This window comes from Carcharhinus amblyrhynchos, chromosome 7 (assembly GCF_965287045.1).
Source record: "Carcharhinus amblyrhynchos chromosome 7, sCarAmb.v2.hapA, whole genome shotgun sequence".
Classification (NCBI taxonomy): domain Eukaryota; kingdom Metazoa; phylum Chordata; class Chondrichthyes; order Carcharhiniformes; family Carcharhinidae; genus Carcharhinus; species Carcharhinus amblyrhynchos.
In genome coordinates, this window is record NC_137330.1 from 90,282,112 (window position 1) to 90,297,226 (window position 15,115).

At 39.8% G+C, this 15,115-nt stretch overlaps 2 protein-coding genes across 2 annotated transcripts in view; one reads left to right on the top strand and one right to left on the bottom strand.

The window, feature by feature from the left end:
• pnrc1 (proline-rich nuclear receptor coactivator 1) overlaps window positions 1-10,875 on the bottom strand; it is a 206,983-nt gene extending 196,108 nt beyond the window's left edge. The window contains exons 1-2 of the mRNA XM_080192777.1: window positions 10,828-10,875; window positions 3,151-3,235 (exon numbers count right to left, since the gene is read on the bottom strand). The gene's annotated coding sequence lies outside the window, so the exon portion shown is untranslated. The remainder of the gene's footprint in view (window positions 1-3,150; window positions 3,236-10,827) is intronic.
• rngtt (RNA guanylyltransferase and 5'-phosphatase) overlaps window positions 1-15,115 on the top strand; it is a 372,001-nt gene that overhangs the window by 128,327 nt on the left and 228,559 nt on the right. Inside the window, exon 11 of the mRNA XM_080192775.1 lies at window positions 13,862-14,026. Within this exon, the coding sequence (XP_080048901.1) occupies window positions 13,862-14,026 (165 nt within the window). The remainder of the gene's footprint in view (window positions 1-13,861; window positions 14,027-15,115) is intronic.

Genomic DNA, 15,115 nt, shown 5'->3' on the forward strand with positions numbered 1-15,115 from the left:
TTTTGTGTTTGATTTGCCTGTAGAATAGTTTACTGTTTATTTCTGTGTTCCTTGATTAATTTAGTTTTGTAGTTTCTCTGTGTTCCTAATGTTTTGATGACATTTCTCTAACCTTTTTGAATTCCTTTTCATCATCCACTCATTTGTTGTTAATGGACTTTCTCTGTTGTTTCATTATAGGATATGTACTTGGTTTTTTAGTAGGATATGTTTCTCTTTGACCCTTCATTATTTCTTTAAATATTTGCTACTGCCTTTCTGTTGTGGTTGATCGTTTTCAATCTCCTCTCCGTTCTTACTCTTTCACAACTCTTTTATCTGATCTATTATTTTGACCTTTATTTGACATCTTTCTCCATTATTATTTTAAATCATACCATCAATGTTGCCTAGTTATTTCACCGTGTTTATTATTTCATGCCTTTTGATTCAGTTCCTAGACTTGCTTATAAATTCCTTCATCCACTTTCCTTCCTCTGTTAGTGGTCTGTAGAATATCCCGTTGCTGTGATCAGTACAGTTTCATTTATCTCCCTTTATGTGGAATCAGTTTTTGTCTTAATAATATTCCTTTTTTCAACTAACATTACATTATTTTGAATGAGTACAGATAGATACACTGTTGCCCCTTCTGCTTTCCAAATATTATTTCTGCTTTCTATATATTATTTCTAACTTCCTCCCTCCTGCTTTCTAAATATGTTGGTTATGTGCTACGTTATTTAATTCTTAGCCCTGTTAATCAGGTTTAGATGATCTCTACTACATTTGCCTCCTCCAGTTCTATCATTTTGGATGTTCTGCACATTGCTGTTGTGCAGACAATTTTACTTGTTCACTATCACTTAACTTTTAACCATCATTTTACACTTGTGTTCTATAATTGTGCCTGTTCCCTGATTGTCACTCCAGTTTCCTCTCATCTCTTCTATTACCTTCAGGCTTATTTTGTTTCTACTAGATCCTTTCCCCTTCCTGACTACTTTAAAGTTGTATCCACAGCCCTATTCATCATCTGTGAAAGGAGTCTGCCCCTTTTCAGTTCAAATTGTGCTTGTCCCATTGGCACAGGAAGAAGCTGTAACAGTGTTGGTGCCATGAAGTGAAATCCCTTTTTCCACAACAGTCTTCCAGCTACATATTAGCTTTCTGATCTGCCTATCCCAATGGCAGGCATAGTAATCCTGAGATTACCACCAGAGAAACTGCCTTTTAATTTAGCATCTGGCTTTTGATAATCCCTTAGGAGTATCTCCTAGTAATTCTATGAACAAGAAACTTGACTTTTTTTTATTTGCAAATTTTCTCAAGTGTTGTAATCCTATATTGAACACGTATCTTACAGTTCCCATGTAACTGAAATGCACTGTGAAGAGTGTACATGTTGGAGGCATCTCAGGTCTATGGAGAACACACTTGATGTTTGAAAATGCTGATCTAAATTCAGTTTAACTTGCTGTCATTGATATGTGATGAGGGGCTGAGCAAGTGTCAGAAGGGTGGAAGAAATCACTGGCAAGTAATCAGGTTTTGTGATGGGTGCCAAAGCTGTTGTTTTGTTTTCCTTGGAGTGAATTCAGAGCTGTACAACAGTAGAAAAATATGTTGCTGACTGTTAAGGGCAGCGCGGTGGCACAGTGGTTAGTACTGCTGCCTCACAGTGCCACGGACCTGGGTTGAATTCCGGCCTTGGGTGACTGAGTGGAGTTTGCACGTTCTCCCTGTGTCTGTGTGGGTTTCCTTTGGGTGCTCCAGTTTCCCCTCTCAGTTTAAAGATGTGTGGGTAAAGTGAATTGGCCATGCTAAATTGTCCCATGATGTCAGGGGATTCGCAGAGTAACTACGTAGTGTTACGGGAATAGGACCTGGGTAGTTTTTTTTTGTCAGTGCAGGCTCCAAGGGCTGAATGGCTTCCATCTGCACTGTAGGGATTTTATGATCCTATTCTTTATACCTTAGGTGTTGACTAAATGATAGCACTAATTCATCAATGCAGAGACATGAAATTCTGTAACTTCCTTGCTGTATTCAGGAAGCGCTGTATTGCCAGAGGTGATCTTATTTTTCGATGGCAGTATTTTGGAAACTTCACCTGTGCTTTGGCGGTTGTTCTCTTGTAGATGTAAAAAGACCATGGCACCAGTCAAAGAAATGCAGGAATGTTGTGCCTGGTGTCTTGTCCTGTACCTTAAGCAGCGTTACAGAGTATTTGGTTATTACCTTGTTGTTTGAGGGACTCAGCCATGGGCAGATTGGCTGCTTTCACATGTCACATTATTAATTACTCTTCAAAAAATATTTAATTGGCTGTAAAATGCATTGGAATGCCCCAAGGTCAAGAAGGTTGCTATATAAATGTAAATTCTTTATTCCCAGTTGGTTTGATGATTTTATTATGTTGGCTATCTTTTGAATTGTTTGGATTTGTGGTTCCTGCTACAAGTCCTAGAGTCAATCCAAACTATCTTTGCATTTAAGTTGAGGGGTGCATGGCAGGATTCTATGTGGTGGGTAAAAAAATGTATGCTTTTAACCCTTTGTGCCTTTGGGGGAAAAAATATGTTTGATGCTTGTTTTGCATTATGGTGATCTGTTTAGCTGGATCACTGGGCTTATGACTGCCTTACAAGCTAGGGTGTTTAAACTAGATATGAAGTACTGGGGGAATGAGTAAGCCACTTCACAACTCTGACTGTCAGTTTGCTGTCAGATGACTGATTACTATTAGCAAAGAGCTGGGAAGCCAGTGACGTACCCTCATGTGTGAATATTGAAGCATAGTGTGAACAGGAAGTTATAGAACTGAATCATTTTGAGATGGAGGGGTCATGTATGCATTTTTAAATGATGATACAGTCATTTGTGATACATTAAATTTTTCAGGCAGGTCCAAGAATCTTATCAGTAAAATATTTGAAATTCCAAGCTCCTGGGAGTTTGATTTGCTTAAGACTAAAATGAAAAATTACCGTGTAACAATGCACAGTAACTGCTGTCAGAACTGCGTTTGATGTAAACAGAGCCAAACAGGCATTAAATTATATAAATCAAAAGGAAGAAACCACTTGCTTTTTGCAATCATGTAATATCGCTACTGTCCTAAAAAGAATAAATGTTTTTAAGAAAACGTTTTAAAGGTTTATTACTTACCCTACAATGGTGTTTGACTAGGGCGGGCGTGGTGACTTCATTTCAAGTGGAAGTGCATCAACAGCAATTCCATTTCAATTTGCTGCTGAAGAGACAAATGGTTCAATCGGTTCAGAAAAAGATCTCCTGCTCACAAGATCAGTTTGAGGAGAGGATGAATTGAATATGAGTCAAAGATATAACATTTCTCAAAAGAAAGCTATTTGTTGAGTGAGGTGTTTGAGAAGTTGTAATGAACATAAAACTGTACAGCAGTTATGTAAAAAAAACTACGGTGTTGAAATGCAGACAATTAATCCAGCAATGTGTCCTGGAGTAAATGCTGTTCTGAGAACATCTGTGTAATGGACTAAAGCTTTTTACCTTTGATAGTGTTGGTATTATTTTTGACTTGCATCTATTTTTTGCATGATGGTCTTGGGTTTAAGCTGTATTCCAGGCACTTGGGTTAGCTGGCAGTGTAATAAAGTATTAGGGGAATGATGCACACCACAATTGATTGGTATCCTTCCATCTGCAAGAGATGGTGGGGTGAGCTGTCGGAACTTTGCCATGCCCAGATGAGAATATCTCCTGCTGCTCTTTGATGGTTGAGCAAGACAGTTCTGGCAAAGCTGCCAAAGAGTCATACCTGAAGTTGCCCCTTGCCAGTGCTATTGGATATCTTTGCTGGCATCTTGTTTGCAGGAATGGCGTCTGCTTTGGAGCTTCTGAAACCACATACAGCCATGGTGGTGAATTCCTGCCCGTAGTTGGAGTTGCCATTTGAATTAATCTTCAGATAGAGTTTTCCATTTGGCATGATTGATGTTGAAGGCTTTTGTATCTTGATCCTTGTATTGAAGTACAGGCCACTTCCCTATACAACATATCCTTGGAGGTGCACTGATCTTCTATCCTCTGCATATGCTCAAGCTTGCAAAGCTACCTTTTCTTTATTAGTGCAAGCATGCTTGGCATGTTTGCTCTAGAAAAGACTGCTTCTTTGGTGACTTTGTCATTTTAATGTGATGCCAAGGCTATGCTGTGGACACTGGAGATGGAAATTATTGAGCCTTTGTTTGGTAGCCAGGCCTGGACAAAACAAATGTGCTTAAGATGCAGGCAAAGGTGCTGTTTTATACATGAGACGTTAAGCTGAAGCCTCATCTACCCACTTGAATGGATGTAGAAGATCCCATGCCATTATTTGAAAAATTAGGCAACCCTCTACTCTTGGCCAGTATTTATACCTGAACCAATATCACTGAAAATGGGTCATCTTGCTATTTATCTCAGTGCTATTAATGTAGTTCCCCAATCTGCCACAACCAGTTTGCCCTCTTTATCCTCATAATTTTCTTTGTTTAGATTTAAGACCCTTGGTTTACTCTGCATTGCTATCAAACTTAATGTAAAATTCTATCACATTATGGCCGCTCTTCTTTAGAGGCTCATTTACAATGAGGTTATTAATTAGCCTTTCTCAATGCATAACATTCAATCTAAAATAGTTCTTTCTCTAGCTGGTTCCTCAACATAATATTCTTGAAAGCCCATCTGAATAAACACTCGAGGAATATATTGTTCACAGCATTGGCCTAATTAGTTTACCCAGTCTATATGTAGATCAAAGTTCCCTATGATTGCCCTTGTTACATGCATCTCTAATTTCCTGGTTTACATCATACCCTATACTACCACTACTGTTTGATGGCCAGTAAACAGTTCTTACCAATGTTTGTTGCTTCTTGTTGTTTCCTAGCTTCATTCTAAATAATTTTCATAGAATCAGCAAATCATACAGTGCAGAAGAGGCCCTTTGGCACATTGAGTCTGCACTGACGTGTGAAACACTTGATGTCCCACCCAATCACGTTTACCAGCACTTGGCCCATAGCCTTGAATGTTATGGCATGCCAAGTGCTTATCCAGGTACTTTTTGAAGGATGCGAGGCGACTCGCTTCTACTTCCCTCCTGGACAGTGCATCCCAGACCATCACCACTCACTGGGTAAATATGTTTTTCCTCACATCTTCCCTAAATCTCATGTCCCTCATCTTGAATGTGTGTCCCCTTGTGACTGACCCTTCAACTAAGGGAAACACTTGTTCCCAATCCACAGTGTCTATGCATCCTTGTGCACAGTTTTAATTTTATCTCAGCTCTTCTCTCATCAATTATTAATAGCGCTATCCTGCACCTTTTTCCTTTTTGCCTATCTTTCCTGAATGTTGAATCCCTTGAATAATCAGTTCTCAACCTTGGTCATCCTGCAGCAACATCTTCATAATGGCAATATCATACCTGTTTATTTCCATTTGTGATGTCAAATTATTTACCTTTCTGTAAATGGTATGTGCATTCAGATAGAGTGCCTTTAATTCTGCCTTTTATTATTTTCACAGCCTCTAGCCTTATTTGCTGGCTCACTCTTAAGTTTTTGCACTCTGTCCCTTCCTGTCACACTCTGATTATCAATTCCCTTATTACTACCTTGCCTTGTCTTCTCTTAATTTATCACGTATTCCCTCACTTGATCTCTATCATTTACTTTAAAGCCCTATTTATTGCCCAAGTTATGGGCCCCAGTCTCAATGGTACGTACTCAGTTTCCTTATAACTGGTGCCAGTGCTGCATAACTTGGAGCCCATTTCTCCCACATCAGTCCTTAAGCCCTACATTCATTGCTCTAATTTTATTTATCCTACTCCAATTTGTTTGCGGCTCAGGTAATAATCTAGAGATTATTACCATTGAGGTTCTACTTTTTAATATAGCCCCTGGTTGCTTATACTCTCAAAACAGAATCTCTTTCCTAGTTCTATCTATGTCATTGGTATCCAGGTGAGTCACAACAACTGGATTCTGTCCCTCCCACTGAAAGTTTCTCCCCAGCTCGGACTAGATGTCCCAAACCTTGGCAATGGGCAGAGAACTCAGCCTTCAGGATTCTTGCTCTTGATTGCAAAAAGCTGTGTCAGTCCCCCTGACCATACTGTTCCCTACTTACCACTACATTCCAATTATCTTCCATGCTAGAATGTGTTCCTGTACCGCCTTGCCATGGCCAATTCACTCATCCAACCTGTAGCCACCACTTTAGCCCTTATGGTTTGCCTTTCAACCTATTGGACAATTGCAAGAATTGAAGCTCCTCCATTTCCACCTTTTTTGATCCTCATACCTGCATCACTTGTAATCATACCCTCTTGTCCCTGATCATGGACAGAATGAAATAACCTATCTTAATGGGTGTGACTGCCTTCTGGAACCAGGTCCAGTTACTTCCTTCCTGATGTGCTGCATACACTGGTCTCCAGCTCAGTAATTCTGAGCCAAAATTCCTCCAGCTGTGCTTGCTTACGGCAGATATGTTTTCCTTGGATTACACTGGCATCCACGAGCTCCCATAGCTGCCATACATCGCTAGTCCTGCCACCTTTTGTAGCATTTAAGTAATTATTTTAGTTATTCAATTTTAACTAATGTCTCTAATCCTGCTTCTGATTATTATTTCAATAAATAATTATCCTGATTGAAATTCCCCAATTAAGATAAATAGAAAATGCTCACCAGACAATTTAATAAGTTTTATTACTCTTAGTAAACCTTACTACCACTAATGCAAACCTTACAGTTATTAGTTATAATAGTTTTGAAAAATAAGATAGTCACCAACCAATCAGCCAACTGTTTTTTTTCGAAAATACATACTTAAATTGGTGAGAACATTACAATCTTTCCAAAATGGCCATCACACAGAAAACAATAATATTAAAGTTATTTACATATATCAAACAACAAGTAATTCTGAGATGCTTCAAACAATAAAGGAAATGTTTCAGACGTTTTACAGTGGCCTTACAAATGTTGCAAAGTTATTTTCAAGGTACATGAAACAAGTTGCATTCCGAGGTGCTTCAGTATGACTGAGATACTTGTAATATTCAGTATACTGAATTGTATGCATTCAGTGAGTCACAGCGGCACAGTGGTTAGCACTACTATCTCACAGCTTCAGGGACCTGAGTTCAATTCCCGGTTTGGGTCACTGTCTGTGCGGAGTTTGTACGTTCTCTCTGTGTCGGCGTGGGTTCCTCTGGGTGCTGCTGTTTCCTCCCACAGTCCAAAGATGTGTGGGTTAGGTGCATTGGCCATGCTAAATTGCTCCTTAGTGTCCTGGGATGCGTAGGTTAGAGGGATTAGTGGGGTAAATATGTAGAGTTACGGGAATAGGGCCGAGGTGGGATTGTGGTTGGCACAGACACGATGGGCTGAATGGCCTCCTCCTGCACTGTAGGGTATCAGTGATTCTATGATTCAGCCCAAGGGTGTTCTGCTCCCCTCAGTTCACTATGGTTAAAAAATCAACTGTTTTCCTGCAATGCCACATTTTGATTGTTCTCAGTGCATTTGGGTCTGCTCTGGGGCCACATCTTGGATGAATTGAATAGCTCTTCTAGATACTGCTATCAGTTTCCAAGTCTTCCTTTCTGGGATCGAGTCGGTGGCTAGATAACTGAGTCTGTCGCAGGAACCAAAGACATTGACTTCAGTTTTCACAATCTTTAATTGGAGGAAATGTCTGCTCATCCAGTACTAGTTGTTGGACGAAAGGTCTGATAATTTAGACTGTGGTGAAAGAGTTAAGAGAGATGGTGCTGAGGTAGAGCTGGATGCTGTCAGTCTACCTGTGAATGACACCCAGACCGGAGGTTCTGCCTAAATGTTTTTGCTTATGTCTCTGAGGTTTAAAAGTCAAAGCTTTGGCTATATGTCTTACTGGAAAGAAAGGATTTACATATGTTTGGAGTGGAAACTGACACAGGAAGAACATTCTCTTTTTAAAGTGAAAGCTCACAAGTTAAAGGAGCTAGTCTATAAATTCAAATGTTAATAGACGAGGCATGCTTTATTTTTCCATATTAGGTGTGTTAATGAATAACGGTGTATCCTGATCATTTATGTAAAATAAACCTGTTGCTCATTACAAAAAGCGCCTTGTTTTGAGTGTTTCTCAGCTATTGTCTGTAAGTGAGGAGTCAAGCACACATTCACATGCAAGATTACAATATCCTGTACACAGAAAGTGGGATGTCATTGTTGTGTTGTCCAAAGTATGGCTAGGATAGTAAAGCTAAATTATAGGGAGATGTTGTTTGTGCTAAATCCAGGAAAATATCTAGCAAAACGGCAAAATTTATAGCAGGAAGTCACTTCTGAGTCAGAACTGCAGCAGTATGATTCACGTGAATAATTTAAATATCAAGTCTGATTCTTTACTTACTGCCAAATGTTGAACTTTAATCTGTGCAGTGTGCTTCCCCATCCCTGTTTGCCTCATATGCAATTTTTAAAAATAAGTTGCCTATTACGTGCATATAATGTTTCAAGGGCTGAGTGAGGGACCCTTGCATTTTGGCTTGGTTATAGCTTTGGGTTTTTTACTTAGCTGGCAACAGCCTTAAACTCCATCAGCAGATAGTTCCAAATGCAACTGTGGCCCTGGGGATTAACATCTGCTTCTGATTCGTATCCTGTAACAAGAAGGATCTTGAGCTCTGTTGTGTGAATGCAACTGCTTAATTGAGCGGAAACCAAGATCATCCAACGTAAAATATTAGGTTTCCTCAGGGTTGAATCACAGTGTTGCTGATTCTTTTTTTATATATAGCAGGCTGTTTTCAATCTAGGTATAAGGAACATGCAAGCCAGTACTTACTTGTATTAAATATTCTTTCAGCATTTTTCACAATGTTTACCAACAACGACTTGTATTTAGTTAGTATTTCTGAACCGAATAAAATATCCTAAGGTGTTTCACAGAAGTGTTATAAAAAAAAAAATTGATGCACAGTTTTAAAGTGATTTTAAGGTAGATGACCAAGAGCTTGGTCAAATGAGTAGGCTTTAAGGAGCATCATAAAGGGAGAAAGGGAGGTGGAGGCGTGTAGTGAGGAAATTCTAGAGCTCGGGGCCTTGAAAATGCAGTTGTTTTCAATGATCACAGATTGTTTACAGCACTCAGTTTGTGGGATAGGCTTTTCATAGTCTTCACTTTTTGGAACATTTGGGTGCTCTTTTTGTTTCATATGGGATAGGGTGTGGAAGTATAGGATTTCACTGAATTTGTTATCTTGGGATATTGGCAGTAACTTGGAGGCTTTCAATTAATAATTTGGAGATATGATTTCAAATTGCACCATGGCAACTGGGGAATTTAAATTCTGTTAATTACTGCCATTAGATTTTTATTTGAAAGTTATTTAATGACCATGGAGCTATTAGATTCTTGTAAAAACCCTTTTGGTTCACTAACGTTTTTCAGTGAAGAAAATCTGCCATTCTTTTCTGATCTGGCCCATATGTGACTTCAATCCACAACAGCGCTGTTAACTCTTGACTACCTTCTGAAAGGCCTAGTGAGCCACTCAGTTGTAATCAAGAAGTCAGCTCACCACCACCAACTTAAAAATAAATCATTGTTAATATCATAGACACCTTTCTGCTGGTCAGGGCTTCCTTTTAGGAGCTTCTCGTAACTCAAGACAGAATAGAAATTTACCAGTAAGTTTGTGTGATATTAGGATTGCCAGCTCGTATTGCGGGCAGTTGACAGAAACAAAGAACAAAGAAAATTTCAGCAAAGGAACAGGCCCTTTGGCCCTCCAAGCCTGTACTGACCATGCTGCCCGACTTATCTAAAACCCCCTCTCCTTCCAGGGACCATATCCCTCCATTCCCATCCTATTCATGTATTTGTCAAGGCGCCCCTTAAAAGTCACTATTGTATTAGCTTCCACTACCTCCCCGGCAGCGAGTTCCAGGCACCCATCACTCTGTGTAAAAAAAAACCTGAAACTTGACCACGTGACTACATAAATTCATTGCATTTACTTTAAAACTTGAGTGCCTATAGTTGAGTATCTTTGCTCGTGATTTCATGCCAGCAGATGTATGTGAAGTTCCAGCAATTGGGAGTCACTGCAAACTGGCAGATGAACAAAACTAGAGACGGACAGAGTGGAAATCAAATATTTTCGCAGATTCCATTAGTTACTGTTGGTGTTAGACCAGAAAGAAAGAGTCAACATTTCCACACCCTATCCCACATGAAACGAAAAGAGTACCCAATTTCCATCAGAATCTATTCTGATGAAGGGTTGTAATGAATGTGAAACTTTGACTTTGTTTCTTTTCATAGATGCTGCTGGACCTGTTGAATATTAACAGCATTTTTTGTTTTTATTCAGATTTGCAGCATCTGCAGTATTTTACTTTTTGTAGTAACTTACTAATTGCTCTAATCATAATACTCCTAATACTTTGATTCTCCTCATAAGCAGTGGTAATCCAGTAACTTATTGATGGCCTGTATATAACTGGTATTGGTATTTATAATACCCTGATATCTTCCTTGAATGAGAGTAGTAATCTTATAACACACGTACATTCATCTTGCAATTGCAGCCATAGTTCCATTCCACATGACAGGGCTGGACTTAACGTGACAAAATGACCAGGTACAGACTGACCTGAATCTGGGTTTGGGATGTTTCTTACATAGTACGTCATCTTATACTGAGTTCAGCACCAACATTCGGAAATAACTAATACAAATATTCCGATGAAAATTACAGATCTGAAAGGTGTATCTTTCTTCACAGAGACTGCCAGACTTACTGAGTATTACCATTATTTTCTGTTTCTTTTTCCAAATCATTTCCTGGGTTCAGATTCTGTCAGGGAGTTTTCATTGAATGGTAACAGTTGCAGGACAAAGGAGGATACTTTGTGCATTTTATTGTAAATGATTGTTTAGTCTGTACATGAATAACCATTTGCTGTAAAACATCTCATGAACCTTGGTTCTTCCAATGAGAATGTTTTGTCTCTGATGCAGAATTTTTGCCACTATCCGGCAAACATGTAATTCGCACCCTTGATAGACCAGACGAGGCTTTTGGAGTTTAAAACTGATCTTTCAGTCAAGCTACAGTCTGCCTTCCACAAGGTGGCGTACAGACTTCCTGAGTGATACATGGCATGGGTCGATGTACTGTTGCTTATTTTATATGTGATTTACATATATCAATCAGAAATGCACATTTGTTCTGAATCATTCATATCCACTTACACCTAATAGTTCTGATTACTTCATGAATATAGTTAACCAGTTACAGTTGCTATGTGCTTGTTTAATTATAATGATTAATCACCACATGACTACATCACCCAAATATCGACACCTGCTGTTATGGCTACCACACTGTGGTTACCAGTGTTCTCATCCCCTGTACCTTGGTCGGCTTGTTTTTGTGTGGTCCATCTACAAATGTGAGAACATATTCACAGCAGCTTTCCAGGGAACTGTGATGTACTCAATTTGCAGGGGAACTCGGCTGCCTTCAATGATTTTAGTGCTTTGAATACAAAAATATAGGAACTAGGAGCAGAAGTAGGCAATTTAGCTCCTCGAGCCTGCTATGCCATTTAAAATGATCATGGCCGATCTCATCTTGGTCTCAACTTCACTTTCCTGCCCATTCACCATAACCCTTTAAATGCTTACTAATTAAAAAATCTGTCCACCTCTTCCTTAAATTCACTCAATATCCTGGCATGCTCTGGGATAGTGAATTCCACAGACTCACGATCTTTCGAGAGAAACAATTTGTCCTCATCCTAAAACTATGACCGCTTGTTCTAGATTGCTATACAAGAGGAAACATCCTCTCCATGTCTACTTTGTCAATCCCCCTTCTCACTGTGTACACCTTAATTAGATCTCCCCTCATGCTTCTAAACGCCTGGGAGTATAAGCTTAAACTGCCCAATCTCTCTTTGTAAGACAAACCCCTCATCTCTGGAATCTGTCTAATGAAGTATCCTAAACTATGCTGTGGTAAATGTCAGCTGTTAATCTTTTCTGTCCCCTCTTTAAGGCGCTAATAGCGGAAGGTGGCCGCAGTCTTGGCCATTCTTCTTTGCTGGCAGCACACAATGATCGTCCATAGGAGAAATATCCCTGTGCCAATGGTCAACCTTATTCTAGTTATTTCCCACTGATTAGTTAGACAGTTCAGCGCTGTTCCTGGGACTAGCATAAACACGACTGTCTCACAGTGCCAGGGACCCAGGTTCAATTCCCGGCTTGGGTGACTGTGTGGAGTTTGCTCATTCTCTTCGTGTTTGTGTGGGTTTCCTCTGGGTGTTCCGGTTTCCCCCCACAGTCCAAATATGTGCAGGTTAGGTTGACTGGCCATGCTAAATTCTCCCTCAGTGTACCTGAACAGCCGCTGGAGTGTGGCAACTAGAGGTTTTTCACAGTAACTTCATCTCAGTGTTCATGTAAGTCTACTTGTGACACTAATAAATAAACTTTAATATGATTACTCGCGTTCAATGACTGGTGAAGGTTCAGCAATCTGATATCCAGATGATCGGTTTCTTTATCCATTCCCCTGTTGTTCCTTGCGTAGTTGAGCTGACTGCCTGGGCTGCAAGCAAGTGTCACCATCCACATACACTGTTGGTGTCTCCTGTGATTTCATAAGTGTTACCAGGAAAAACAGGAACCTGTGAAAACATCAATATTGATCCTCATCAGTTGGATGTTTGAGTCCTTGTACATCTTTAATAGAGTATAATGTTTCCATCGACTTCCCATCTTTGTATCAATGAGTGAGCACCTGTCATGATGAGTCCATGCCACCGTGGTTGGCGATCGCTATGCTCTGGCCCTACCTTCACCATTCCCCTGTTATCAACTTGTGGTACTTTTGATTTTCCAAATTACTGGTCTCGCCCTAAATCTCGCGCTGCCTGTCTATCTCTCACTTCCTTCTTAATCGTATACCGCTCCGTGTTTAGTTCTCTCACTTGGCCTTGGATCCTGCTTTTAAGTAGATCCACACTGTTCCCCCGATACTGTTCCTTCATGTTATTGCGTGACTTGGCCAACCACTAACTCGAAAGGTGTGAATCCAGTACTCTGGTTTTGGGTGGCTTGTAGGGGTGTCAGGATGCCTGGCAAGACCATTGCCCAACTCTCCCTGGTCTCTGAATTGCCTTCACTATGGATATTTTAAAGGTCCGTTTCATTCACTCAGGCATTCCAGTGCCTCACTTTAACAGCCTCCATCTCCTTACTGCCTGTTATTCTACCAATTGTTACCATTGTAAAGACCACAGGTTTCACTCACCCATTTACTGATGGCTCCACTCAAACACCAATCTCGGTCAGTTGCTGCTACTTTTCCTGGTGTACAGAAAATGCTGGACTCTATGCCCACCCTACTCCCCTTTTCTCCCCCCTCACCCTCATTCTCCCTGATCCTTATGCTCAAGCCTTAATTTGCTCAATTGAAATTTCAAGATCTAAATCAACATACTTTTGCTAGGTTAGGGAATTATGGGCAATGATTAATCAGCCATGATTGAATGGCAGAGCAGACTCGATGGGCCAAGTGGTCTAATTCTGCTCAAATGTCTTATGTCTTATGGGCTACAGACCAGAGGTAGTTAAAATAGTGTCGAAGTACAGATCAGCCATGATGAATTGAACAACAAATCAACTTTTAGGGGCTGAACAGCCTCCTATGTTCTGATGTTTCAATATCATAAGAAGACCTTCAAAACGAAGTGGATTAAAAGCAAATATTTCTATTTTCAAAACAAAAGTAATTAACTGTTGGTCTAACGTTTTAAATTTGCTTTCCATGTAGGGCAAGCCAGTTGGTGACTGTGATTTTAATGTTCGATTGAGCTGTATTGAAAAGGAGATAATACAACCACGGCATGAAAAAATGAAGAGTGGGCAGATTGATAAGACAAGGGAACCATTTAGTGTGCGAAACAAGCCATTCTTTGACATCCATGCTGCAAGGAAGGTGAGTAATCATATTTATACAATTATGTTTGTTTTTATTCTTCATCTACCTTTGATCATTCAAATAAGAAAAATATATGTCTTAGGACAGCACTTTTAACCTGTATGACGATGCTGAAGAACTTAATATATACGCACTGTTGGTAAAACTATTTTAACTTGAAAATATGAAATTCTTTTTTTCGACTGACAATGACCTTTCTATGTCCAACAATTGATTGCTCCCAAGCTTCTGTTAATTCCACTCTGAATAGGCCACTTGTCTTGTACTAGCCAAACTTTTGATATCATGCGATGGCCTAGTAGTATTATCTCTAGACTATTAGTCCAGAAACTCAACTGATATTTGCAACCTACTATGACAGATGGTGGAATTTAAATCCAATTTAAAAAAATTGAAATTAAGAATCTACTGAATATCAGAAAACCATTGTCAATTGTCGGTAAAACCCATCGGGTTCACTTTAGGGAAGGAAGTCTGCTGTCCTTACCTGGTCTGGCCTACGTGTGACTGCAGACCCACAGCAATATTGCTGACTCGGCTGCTTTCAGGGAACTAGGGATGGGCAAGAAATGCTGACCTCCTAACAACATCCATGCATCATGAATGGATAAAAAGTCTTTCCTTATTTGTGACACAGCAACTTCCTAAGTAAGGAATGTGCTGGGCAATTGAACTGCCATAGTACCACTTGTATCACACACACACACACACACACACACACACACACACACACACACACACACACCCCCCCCCCCCCCTCCCCCAGGCCAAATCTCCCCCATTCCAAATAACTATAACTATTTATAATACATTGGCGTGTTTAGTTACCATTAATAAGTAACAAATCTCTCAGTCTCTAAGTGTAAAGGTAATCCACTGATACGCCCAGATCTTGTAATGATCACTTTGTAGGTTTTTCTTAATTGCTCACAGTGATCTATGGGATTGTCATTCTTGGCTGTTGTTCCTGGTTGAACTTGGGATCTTGTCCTTGTTGTGATTGAGGAGTTGAAATGGATCTGATTTTATTTATTTTGATTTGCTCTTTCATGGACATGGGCATCATTGGCAAGGCCAGCATTAGTT